Source organism: Mustela lutreola, chromosome 11 (genome assembly GCF_030435805.1).
Source record: "Mustela lutreola isolate mMusLut2 chromosome 11, mMusLut2.pri, whole genome shotgun sequence".
Taxonomy (NCBI): Eukaryota; Metazoa; Chordata; class Mammalia; order Carnivora; family Mustelidae; genus Mustela; species Mustela lutreola.
Genome location: NC_081300.1, coordinates 26,546,796 through 26,558,914, shown reverse-complemented (window position 1 = coordinate 26,558,914; position 12,119 = coordinate 26,546,796). Strand labels below are relative to the sequence as shown.

Genomic DNA, 12,119 nt, shown 5'->3' with positions numbered 1-12,119 from the left:
ACATGCAGAGATGAGAGGCTGGCTGTCGTGTGGTCCAGGAAACGGATTTTTTTGTCCTTTTACTTTAATCTTTACAAGAAAAGAGGAAGGAGAGCCTGCTGAATGTAGTCAGTACTTAGAGCCAGTCTACATTGTTAGGTCCTGTACTGAGGTCCTTCTTGCTGGAGGGGTCTTGGCTGTGATGGAGGAGGGGCTCAGAAGGTGAGTTTGCATGGAAGACAGCCCTCATCTGCTGTGTGGGGCAAGCATACTTTCTGTGTCATTGTCTTGTCTCTTATTAGAAGAGAATGAAACAGATTCATCATGGTAGCTCATTTCTTTTCTTCAATAGATTATATCCACAAATTATACTAAAGGAAATACTGTGTATAAATGTACTTTCATGCCTGCTACCAAAATGGAAGGATTCTTCTCAATTACACCGTGTTTACCAAGGGCAGATAGCGCTGTAGGGGAACATGGTTGCTTTGAGTCCATTGGGGCTACTGTCTACTTTTCAGCTCTTTTCTAGTATACTGCCAGCCTTTGGATTTCTTTTCAATATTGTCACTATATTCATTTACTTCCTTTCTATCACCTTCTATGTGAAAATAGTACCATACTGTTTGTTTCCTCCAACCTTAGTACGAGTGGCTCCTTAGAATGAGACAGGGAACCTGGTCTATAGAGACAGTCATTGATGTGAGTGCCAGTCTTGTCCTAGAAGCAAAGGCTCCACATCTTGCAATAATCTCCCCTCTGTGTCCCTTTGTAGCGGAGAACATGAAGGAAGCCTTCGGATGAAGACAGAGTTACTGGTGCAAATGGATGGGCTGGCTCGCTCAGAAGATCTCGTGTTTGTCTTAGCAGCCTCTAACCTGCCATGGTAAGAGATCTTAGTACATTTTGAATACATTTTTAATAAAGATTTGAGAGAGAGTGTGGGTAGGCACGCAGCAGGGAGAGGCAGAGAGAGATGGAAAAGGAATCTTAAGCAGACTCCTCGCTGAGTGCAGAGCCCTATGTGGGGCCCAATTCCACTACCTGAGATCATGACCTGAGCCAAGACAGTCTAATGCTTAACCGACTGAGCTACCCAGGTGCCCCTTGATACATTTTCATGAGCCAGTGAGTACGGATGAAGACACTGTGTTGACCATTTTGCGCAAAGTCTCATGGTTTGGTTCCTACCCTGGAAGATTAATCAGAAGTCTTTCCTGGTCAAGTCCTCAGTCCTTACTATCTGTACCAGGAAAGAATCTGCCTTAATAGAAGGAACATAGGCCAGGACTACCACTAACAATATTTAAAATGGACATTCTGGGGTGTCTGGGTGGCTCAGTTGGTTATGCGTCTGACTTCAGTTCAGGTCATAATCTCAGGGTTTTGGGATCGAGGTCCCATGCTGAGCCCCACGTCAGGGTCCATGCTCAGAGGGAGTCTATTTCTTCCCCTCCCTCTGCCTCTCCTGTTTGTGATCTCTCTCTCTCTCAAATAAATAAATAAATAAATAAAATCTTTAAAAACATAAAATGGACATATATTTTGAGTTTCAAGTCAAATTATTTACTCTAAGTAGGGTTTTGGCAGAGAACTATAAAATGCTAAAATCTTCAGGCAGGATTCAAGGAATATTCCAGAAATAATATGCTTATACTTTAAGAGTATTAAAATCAAACTCTTTTTTAAATTAGGAAAATCTTTAATGTTGCATAGTAAATAGAAAGCTAAATAATCTCTAATTGAAAATATAATCTACTCACAGAGTCTTTTATTCAAATTGTATCCCAGAGTGGTTTAAGAACAGTTCTAGAAGTGGAATTGGGAAATAAGAGAGGTTGACTAGGGAAAAACAATATCTACTTGGAGAGTATATTTTTAAAAAATAATGATAATCCCTTTATAGTTCCAATACTATTTTCACGTACATTATTTCTTTTGAGCTGCAGGTAAGACAGGACACAGATAAGGAAGTGCTATTTTTCCCATTCAAAGACAGGGACCAAAGTCAAGGAAGGTCAATCCACCCAAAGTCCAAAGCAAATCTGCCACGGAGCTGGGACTTGTAACTTGTATCCCCTCACACTCACCCCTACCCCATCCATTTCTGTTTCCACATTCAAAGATGAAAGAGAAACTCTTCTGCTGTTTCTCTTGCTGGTTATCTAAGCTCCCAAAGAAGTCACTGAAAAGTTGTTCACATGTAATCTGTTATTTTAAATATATTCTTAATTTCAACCTGGCTCCAACTCCCCTGAAATTTATAAGACTTCACTAATGTGTAAGGTGATCAGCACTTTATGTGTTCACGATAGAGGTATTTACATACAATATTAAAGTGAAATCCAAGCAGAGAACTGTCATTTAAATGTGATTGTGAAATCCCTCAGAGAAAGAATCTCCATTGCTTCATCCATTTGAAATAGGGTTGATCATAAGCACTTTACTCCTATCCCAGGTGATGTGGGAGTCAGCTGGAGAGGGTCTGTGTATGGCTCCGGGAACATCTGTGTGTGTCCCATGGGGAGACCTACACATTCTCTACAGGAAAAGAGAAACTTCTGCTCCCAGGGAATATGTAGGACTTTGTTGAGGAAGTTACTGTGCTGCCACAGTTTCCCTGAGGTCATCAATTTTTGGTAAACACCAACTAAAATGATCAGAGAAGAAAAAAAAGGCTAACAATCAAATATTAAAGAAGTCTTTAAAGGCTTTTCTAAAAGAATTGCCCCTCATCTTGGCAAATAGCAAATACATGGCTTTGCCTACATCATGACAATGTACTGTGGAACCAATATGTTTTTTCTGTATGTTTCTATATGTTCTATAGCAATGCTGGGCTCTAAAAAAAGCTTACTACGAAAAATTCCAGACACTAAAGAAGAGGAGAAAGCACCCATCATTTCCCAGTTTCAGTAACTAACATTTGCCTGATCGATAGATTTTTAAAGATTTTATTAATTTGAGAGGGAGAGAGCATGCACAGAAGGAGAGGGAGAAGCAGGCTCCCCACAGAGCAAGAAGCCCAGCACGGAGTTTGATCCCAGGATCCAGAAATCATGACCCGAGCTGAAGGCAGATGCTTCTGGCTGACTGAGCCACCCAGGCGCCCCTTGTCCACTGATTTAATCTATTCCTGCCCCCTCCCTCGTTTTGCTACGGTACCTTAAAATAGATCCCAGATTGTTCTGTCCCTATCGTCATGTCACTTCTCACAAATATACCTCAGTACACATCTTTCTAAAAAAGGACATTTTCTTCCATTACTGTACAATGCCATTACTACCCCCAACAAAATCAACACCAATTCCTCCATATCACCTACTACCCAGTGTTTTTTCAGATTTCCCAGATTGTTCCAAGATGTCTTTTTACAATTAAGTTACTAAATTGATATCCAAACAAGGTTTGCACTTTGTGATTTCCCTTAAGCATCCTTTGATCTAGAACACACCTCCTCCCCTTTTTTTCCCACTTGCCATTGACTTGATCGTCAGGGAAACTGTCCTGTAATACGTCTGAAGAGTCTGGATCGTACTCACTGTATCCTTTGATGGGAAAAATAATACTTAGGGAATAGCAATCTCATGATTACAGGCGCTCCTTGCTAACTGGATTATCATTCTTCCTTGGCCTCTTGATCGGGCAGAACCAGGGAAATACATAGTTTTAAAAAGAAGCAAATAATGACGTCATACTAGTATTTCCCATTCAAATTTAAGATTATCAGAGCTTTAGTTAAATTATTTGATTTTATGTTTGTACCTTTTCTCTAATTGTGAAAATCCTCTTTCTTTCTTTTCTTTTTTTTTTTTTTTTAAGATTTTATCTATTTATTTGACAGAGAGAAATCACAAGTAGACGGAGAGGCAGGCAGAGAGAGAGAGGAAAGCAGGCTCCCTGCTGAGCAGAGAGCCCAATGCGGGACTCGATCCCAGGACCCTGAGATCATGACCTGAGCTTAACCCACTGAGCCACCCAAGCGCCCCTGAAAATCTTATTTCTTAACACTAATATAATTAATATGCACTCAATCCTAGGATATAGATGTATTTTGTATTTGTATATGGAACACAGTTTCTCAGTAATGATACCAATACTCTTATGACAGCAACATTTTGATGAGCATGACGGTACACACCTGGCCTGAAACGGAAGTGCTAAACCCAGATTTCTTTACCCCAGCACTACTGATATTTTGGGCCAGATAATGCTTTGTGGGGGCCTGTCCTATGCATTGTGTGATGCTAGGCGGCATCTCTGGCCTTGCCTCACTAGATACCAGTAGCACTGCTCCCTATTGCAACAAAAATTATTTGTTTTCAGACATTGCCAAATGTTCCCTGGGCAGTAAAATCCTCCCCAGTTGAGACTCACTGAACAGAAGTAAGTGACAGACATTAAATAGAGACAAACTGTCACATGCTCCACAGATGAACTCTCAAGGTTTCTTTTAACTCCAAAAAATAATTGAATTTGGTTACACAAAAGGTGGCGTATGATATAAATTGTTCCGTATCTTGATTTTTTTCTGAACAAAATATTCTGAGCAGAAAGTTCATTCTTATTCCCTTGATAGCTGTGTATGTTCCATTTTGTCCATATGATAATCTATCCCTGTTACCCAGTGATGGGCATTTGGGTTATCCCTACTCTTGCTATTATGAATAATGTTGCAGTGAATAATGGTGCACATACATCACTTTGTGTATTTGCCAGTGTATCTCTGGGATAGGTTCCTGGAAATAGAATTGCTAGGTCAAAGGGTTAATGTACATGAAATTATAGTAGAGATTGCCAAATTTCCCTCCATAGAGGTTGTACATTTTGTATTCCCACTAGTGTCCTGCTTTCATTACTTAACATTATAGTGAGAACATTTCCAAAGTCATTAAATAATCCTTGAAAATTGGATTTTGTAATGGCTGTCCAAAATTCCCACTTGTGAATATACCACAATTTAGTTAATCATTCCTTTCCTGTTGAACATATATGATGCTCCCAACTCTTCTCTATTATAAATAACACTGAAATGAACTTCCTTGAGTAAAAATCTTTGACCAAAAAAATTTTTTTTCTTTAGGACATATTTCTGGAAGTAGGATTACCGTATAAAAGAACATGGATGGTTTTTAAGCTCCTTGCTATATACTGTCCAAGTCCATCTGTGAGGAGATACTACATTCTTATTAAGGCTATTGGAACAGACCTTTATCTTGGCTTCAGGGTCTTCCATGAGAGAATAAAATTATCTGATTAAAGCAGAATGTCCTTCTGGGGGAAATAACTAAATGATACCAAACTATATCAAAACCCAATCTTAAAATCCCCAGAGATTCTTCATGGTTAGTTAGTGGTAGTTCTCACCCATAGCATCTTTCAGGGCACAAGGCTATCATATACTACTCGTTAACTTACCATTTTCCATGGGGGGAGTCCATCTGTCTCAAAGGGTTGGTCATTTCTCCCTTCTCAGCAGTGAGACAGCGTGCAGCCTCCCTCCCAAGGGGCACCTCCCTTCATTTATAGCATCACAGAATGGACCAGAAGGAAGCAAGAAATAACTGTGGCTGTGTCATTCGATGTGCAAATCAGCAATAAGGAGAATAACAAATGTTGCACTTGTAATATATTATCATTAAAATAACAGCCACGTAAGAAATGTTTAGTGAGCACAATTAGGGCTAATTTGACCTACCTCAATTGTTAAGTACGCACAAACTCAGGCCTAAGAGCCTAGAGGGAAACAAAATACTGAACAGGGTCATTAAGGCAAACACCATCTTTAGATGGCTATTTAACTTGATGGTAGTTTGTATAAAAAAGGTGTGAAAATTTTATATGCGAAGCATGCTGAAGCTCATCTCCTACTTCCTTCTGCAGAAGGGCTAGAGAGTTCGCTATCCTTGTTAAAATTAAACACCACTGAGTATGACCAAACTTTGGATTAAAAACAAGTAAGCCTCAAGCCTAATATTCAGAAGAAAGCACAAGATCCAGGAGATTATTGCACTGGGAATGTTCAAGAACTTAGATAAGTAAGAACTTACCTTATGTAAGAACTTACATAACTTACTTCTTTAAGTTTAAAGTAAGAACTTTAAGTTCTTACATAAGGTAAGTTCTTACTTATCTAAGTTTTTGAACTGACTTCTTCTTGTAGGAGCTATCTCCTCTCTGATGAGATATTTCTATAAAAATGCGTGCATGGGATTGAAAAGCTCAGTACACACAACCCCAGTTCATTCCACAATCTCTCCATGCATCTCTTGTGCTCTAGGGAAAAGCCTCATGCCTTCGTCATCATCACCCTTTAGATCAACATTTCTCTGAGTAGTCTGTCATAAGTCAGCAAGCATTATCCGAGGATAGAATCTAGTGATCTAATAAGCTCAAGAGATACTGAATTAAAGATAGCTCAACTATCTTCTCAGATCTCCTCAGTGCCTTTAAGATATTATTGTGTGTTGTTGACTTTCCTAGAGAAGCTTCGAGAATGTGCTGAGCAAGTGGTACTTTCCGTACTTATTTGACCCTGGAATCCTTTCCTCAATGAGCATTTCACAAGACCAGTTTTCCATTTGAGAATGCTTTGGGAGACAGTGGTTTGCGTGAACTCACTCTGATGATCGCATCTTTTTCACTGCAATTGTATTCAGTCACGCTTGCAGGCTTTTTATTGTTCACTGTATTTTTGTGCCTACCAGTGGTCAAACTGTTTTGCTTGAAATTGCTTCTGTCCATATATAATGCCACTATCCCATGCAACAATATCGAGTCCATGATCCTCCACGTGAGGTTGATGGGTGACTCTAACACAACCAGGAAAGGGTGTGGTGCAGGACTGGCTGAGCAGGAGGTTGCTTACTAGTAACCTTGTCTTTGTCCCGTTCACCTCTTACTCCATTGGCTTGGTTCCGTCAGACAGAAAGAAGTCTTTCAACCTGGCTCTACCGTGGCATTACTCTTTCTTCTTAATGGTGCAGGCTGACTTGTGAACTGTAATTTTAAAACTAAATTTTATAAATTATACAATTAATATAACTGTTTTATGGGAAATTTAAGAGCTAGAAAGAAACACTCATAATTTTACCACTGTGACACAGGTATTATTAGCTTCTTTGTATAGGCCTTCTGGTGAAAGTGGTTTTGATATTATCATTTGTTGCCTGTGTGGCTTTCTGGGGTAGTTTTTTTTCTTCCCAAAGTGGGAATAGTTTCACTGCTTCAGCTCTGCAGAAAAGTAATACATGCTCATTAAAAACATAGTATATGCGTCAGTATTGCTTGAAACTGAGCGGTCCCCTAGAGCTGTACCTTGGCAAATCTAAACCCTCCCAGAGTCTTGTGTGTGCAGTGTAGACACATATACACACAAACACATATGATAAAAAATGTCATCACCCTGTGGATGCATATTATTTTCTTATATGTCTTGTTTTTTTTTCCTTTTATTTCATATATTGTGGTCAATTTTGAAAATCTTCCCAATTCCATATAGAGTTCCACTGTATGGGTAGGCCATAATTGATTTGATTTTCCTTTTCTTTTTCTTGAGAGTTTTAATATGGCATCAGCCTACTGGGTCATGCTCTCCCCACCATGACTCAGCTCCCAGCTCCGCGCCACAGATACTCTTAGGTGGGAAGTAGTTTTTTTCCTTTACTGTCTGGCTGGAGTAGGGCAGGTTTTATCAAAAAAGGTTTTCATAGCCTTTTGGATAAAAGAGAATGGGCTTTTGCCTGGGAATGTTAATGGGCGTCCCCAGTACCCTACTGGGGATATGTGAGAGGCAAAAAGAAAACCCACAGAAGCCACTGTCACATCATCCCTCAAGTCCCGAGGTGCCCAGCCTGTCCTCCTGCTCCTTTCTACCCTTCACCATTTCCTGGCATTTGTTTGCTGTATCGTGTCCAGGGATTTTTAATTCTGAGAGGGTGGGCTCTTCCATCTTGGCCAGAAGTGAATGTCTCCTCTCTTCTCCTGGACTCCCTTTTATCTTTTATACATCTTAAACACAACAATTTTATGCTCCAGGTCAGTGGAATCTAACTCTGTTAGTTTCTCCTGTTTTCATTCATGGTGGTTTGTTATAAAGGTCTTGTATTTTAGATGGTGAGCTTGCATTTAATGAAGGGGACTCCGTCTGAGTCTTGCATGTGCCCTCGCAGAGAAAATTTGTATTTGACTGTATTAAGCTTTAGACCCTTTTAAGCTAATCCTCAGTTTAAGGTCTCTCTGATCATGCCAATGAGGGTACGTATGTAGTTCTGAATTATGAAGGAAGACTTTTTCCTGAAATGCAAGACAGACAGCTTTTCTGTTCCTTTCTTGGTAGTGGACATATTTTTCTAACCCACCCTTTCCTAGAGGATGTGCCTCTAGTTGTTTTATGTAATGGGCCTTGACTCCACCTCTCATCTTGAATGGGCCCAAGACCTTCCATGCTCTCCCACATGTAACTTTCAGATCCAAACCTTTTTGTAACAAAGAGGCAAGCACCCCAAGTCAGCCACAGCTTCAAGTTCAATTGCTGTGTGGATTTTCAGCTTCTTCTTCATTTTTAGTCCTTAAGAATTTTGGCCCTGCTTCCTTGTGGGCTCATTTATTGTGTTTTCAAAAACTGTTTCTATAATTCATCGTTTTAAAAAGGGGCTTTATAACAAGAGATTTCTGGATATCTAGAGTTCTTCACTTTGCTGGAAACAATCTTCCTATTTTTTAAATAAATTATTGATAAAATATTTGCTGGTAAGAGTAATGGGAATATATCTTCTTTGTTGATATTATAGTAATTAGAAGTAATTTTTACTCTTTATTATAAAGAAATGATGTTCTTAACCCAAATACCAGTAAGGCCTACACTGAACTGATTACTCCAGACTTTCCTAATGGAGACTCTTGTCTCAGGCTTGTGAATTCACACCTCAGGATAAGACGTCTCTGGAGATGAGAGGCTGGAAACTCCACCTGGAGACAACATTTTTTTAAAAAAGATTTTTAAAAAAAGATTTTATTTATTTGAGAGAGAGACAGAGAGAGAGAGAGCGCACCTGTATTAGCAAGGGGGGGATCAGAGTGAGAGGGGAGCAGGCTCCTCGCTGAGCAGGGAGCCCAATGCGGGGCTTGATCCCAGGACCCTGAGATCATGGCCTGAGCTGAAGGCAGATGCTTAACCGACTGAGCCACCCAGGCACCCCAAGACAACATCTTTCATCTTCAAAAGTATTTCCCAGCCAAGCCAATTTGATGAATCATCCCCTGAAATCTTTGTTTCCATTATTTTCACTAAGGATGAAAATAGAAAGTTTTATTCTCTTTGCCCAAGTTGATGCTGATTTTCTCTATTAATAAGAACTAATGACTAGACAATCCTAATTTTCAACAAAACAGATAAACCTTCATAAATAAAGGCTGGGCTTTAAGAAAGCAGATCATTTTACATGAGGCCAATAGTCCTGCCCCAAAAGCTCATTCATTCCTCCAAGCTGTATTTATTGAGCACCTCTTCTGAGTATTCTGCTTGATGGATGGACGGGAAATTCAAGAAACCTGGTCCATGATCACTGGCCTCTGAAAGCTGGCTATCTGATGGGACATGAATGACATAAACACAAATCATCTGAGATGGGGAGATAGCCAGTACTAAGCAAATGGTACAAAAAATAAGTAAAATCCACTTGTATGGGGAAGAGGCCATTTCGGAGAAGAGAAATTTAAATTAAAAAAAAAAAACAAAAAACCTTTTTGGACCAGAACACACTTGAACTGGGCTTGTAAAAATGACCTGGCTCTTGGTAGACAAAGTGGACGAAAATCGCCTGAGTAGCAGCTCAAAGAGAATTTGGCAAAACGCAGATTCCAAGAAGAGCAAACGGACCAGCTTGGCCCTCGTGGGAAATGTAGCTAAAAGTCAGCGTATGCGGGATTCACTGTGGGAGACAAAGTAACCTGCCATGCTTTATTCTTTGGCTCCCCGTTATCTGCTACAGAATATGCAGTTCCTTATTCTGCTTTTCAAGGGCGGCCATGATCACTACCTTTTTGTGGGTTGCGGACATACTGGAAAGGCTGCTTACAAAATGGAAGGTTCCTTTTCCTCCCGCCATGCTGAGATGGTTTGAACTTAGTGTGTTTTAGCTATTGAATGAATGAAATAGAATTACGTTCTGGTTCAAAATTCTGTAACATCTGGAATTAACTCTGTTCCAGAAACCACACAGTTTAACAGGGGAGACAGGCAAAGGGGAGGCCCTGAGTTCAGGTTTGGAGCAGACGCCCGGGAGCTTGGAAGCAAGGCCTTAGGGCGCGGGCGACTGCCCGGGAGGCCAGTGAGCATAGGCCCAGCAGCCCAGGCCTGAGGCCTTGTGAGGCTCCGCTGTGTCTCATGTCACTGTTGCTAGTTGGTTTTGCCTTCCGAGGTGATGAAGGTACCAGAGTAGCAAAATAGAGGACACATGAGAACTGAATAACTAGTCGAAAGTCAAAGTGTAAGAGCTAAAGGGAGTGTTTTCTGGTTGCCACACATTAAATTTTTTCATATAACTCTATTGGCATAAAGAATAATTCCTGGGTACATTCCATTTGTCCTTTGTTTCCTCCCTTGTATGATTATATGATTATTGATGTCATTAAAAGTGCATTCATCAGACCTGGCTGTCAGAGAGTTGCACTTATTTTATGCCCACAAGCAGTTTTGAGGTAAATCTCTTGCTTTAGGGCATTAGTTGATCAATACAGACATCTATAGTGAGGTATTGTTTCCCACCTCCTGCATGACTCCATTTTCCTAAGGCATTCTGGGGATCTGGTCTTCCTTTCAATAAGAAGTCACTCCAGATGGGATGGGGAGACCCAGGAGAAGGTACCCTACAAAATAACATTTCTTCTGCAGTCCCCTGCCTTTGCAGGAGGGGCAGCTGGTCCAGGGAGAGGCCTTGAAAAGAAATATAACAACTGCCTGTCACCCCCAACTCTATAATTTCCTTCAGGGTAGTCTGTTTCCTTCCTGGGTTTTAGTCCTATCTCAAGTCCCCTTTTGATCTTTGATATTTATAGGACTAACATTCTTGCAGTCCAAGGCCAAAACCTCCCCAGTATTGCCTCCAGTTACTTATAAGGAGAGAATCCGTCTCATTAAATTCTGTATTTTGAAGACTTAGCACTGATAACACACTTGGCAATGGTCAGTATTGCTGAACTGAACTCCTAAAATGTGAGTTTAATGGTTTCTCCTCTGTTAAAGTTTCCTTCTTGCCCTCTGTTCCTTTCCCACCTTCTCCTCCCATTCAGCCACAACTCTCTGCTGTCTCAGTCCGCTCTGGGTTCATTCAGACACACCAGGTATTCAATTTCATCTTCTTGGAGCCTGGTTTGCCAGAACCTACTTTTAACACCAAACTGACCTGAGGTTCCTCTGCACCCAGTACATAAGGAGACCCAGGGAGCTCACCTCATCATCCTGGAAATTTCCTTTCCTTTCTGTTTCTTGAATCCCACGAAGCCCTTTGGTTTGGTTTATGCTCTCCCTTTGGTCTTCTAGTACTTTCCTGAGAAAAGGTGTACGGGAGGTACATACTCACAGGCTTTGCATTTTGAACATAACTTAAGTCTGTCCCCTTAGTTGTTTGATCAAGATGTAGACTTCTACATTGGAAATTATTTTTCCTCAGAAGTTTGAAGGTGTCGCTCTATTTTTTCTTACTGTCTTGCACTGCTGATGGGAAGACTTATTACTGATCCTTTGTCTGTAACCTGTTTTTTGTCTCTGGAAGCTTTAACAATCCTCTTTGTTCATGGGGTCCTGAGACTTCACCATGATTGGAGTCGGCAGTCTGCTTACAGTCTTGGTGCTGGCATGAGACCAGAATCCGAGCCACAGGCCCTGGGCTCTCACCATTTGGGTTCAAGTCCCCTGCCACCGTTCTCTAACTTTCTTACCTCAGGCAAGCTACTCAACCTCTGTGCCTCAGTTTCTTCACCTTAAAATGGCTTAAAAAATAGTACCTAACTTGTAGGGCTGTTGTGAGAATTCAGTGAGTTATTATCTATAAAATGCTAAAGCCAGTGCCTGCCACTTAGAACTACTCCATAAGCAACAGTTTTTATTCACATTTCAAATACAAAAAAATAGTTTCCTC

At 40.6% G+C, this 12,119-nt stretch overlaps 1 protein-coding gene across 5 annotated transcripts in view; it reads left to right on the top strand.

Annotated features, from left to right (window-relative positions):
• The window catches only part of KATNAL2 (katanin catalytic subunit A1 like 2), a 76,302-nt gene that overhangs the window by 59,591 nt on the left and 4,592 nt on the right, over window positions 1-12,119 (top strand). For all 5 annotated transcript variants that reach the window (XR_009345897.1, XR_009345898.1, XM_059139794.1 and 2 more), the window contains one exon: window positions 755-865. Coding sequence is in view for 3 of the 5 variants with exons in the window: in XM_059139794.1 (XP_058995777.1) it covers window positions 755-865 (111 nt within the window). In the remaining 2 variants the exon portion in view is untranslated. The remainder of the gene's footprint in view (window positions 1-754; window positions 866-12,119) is intronic.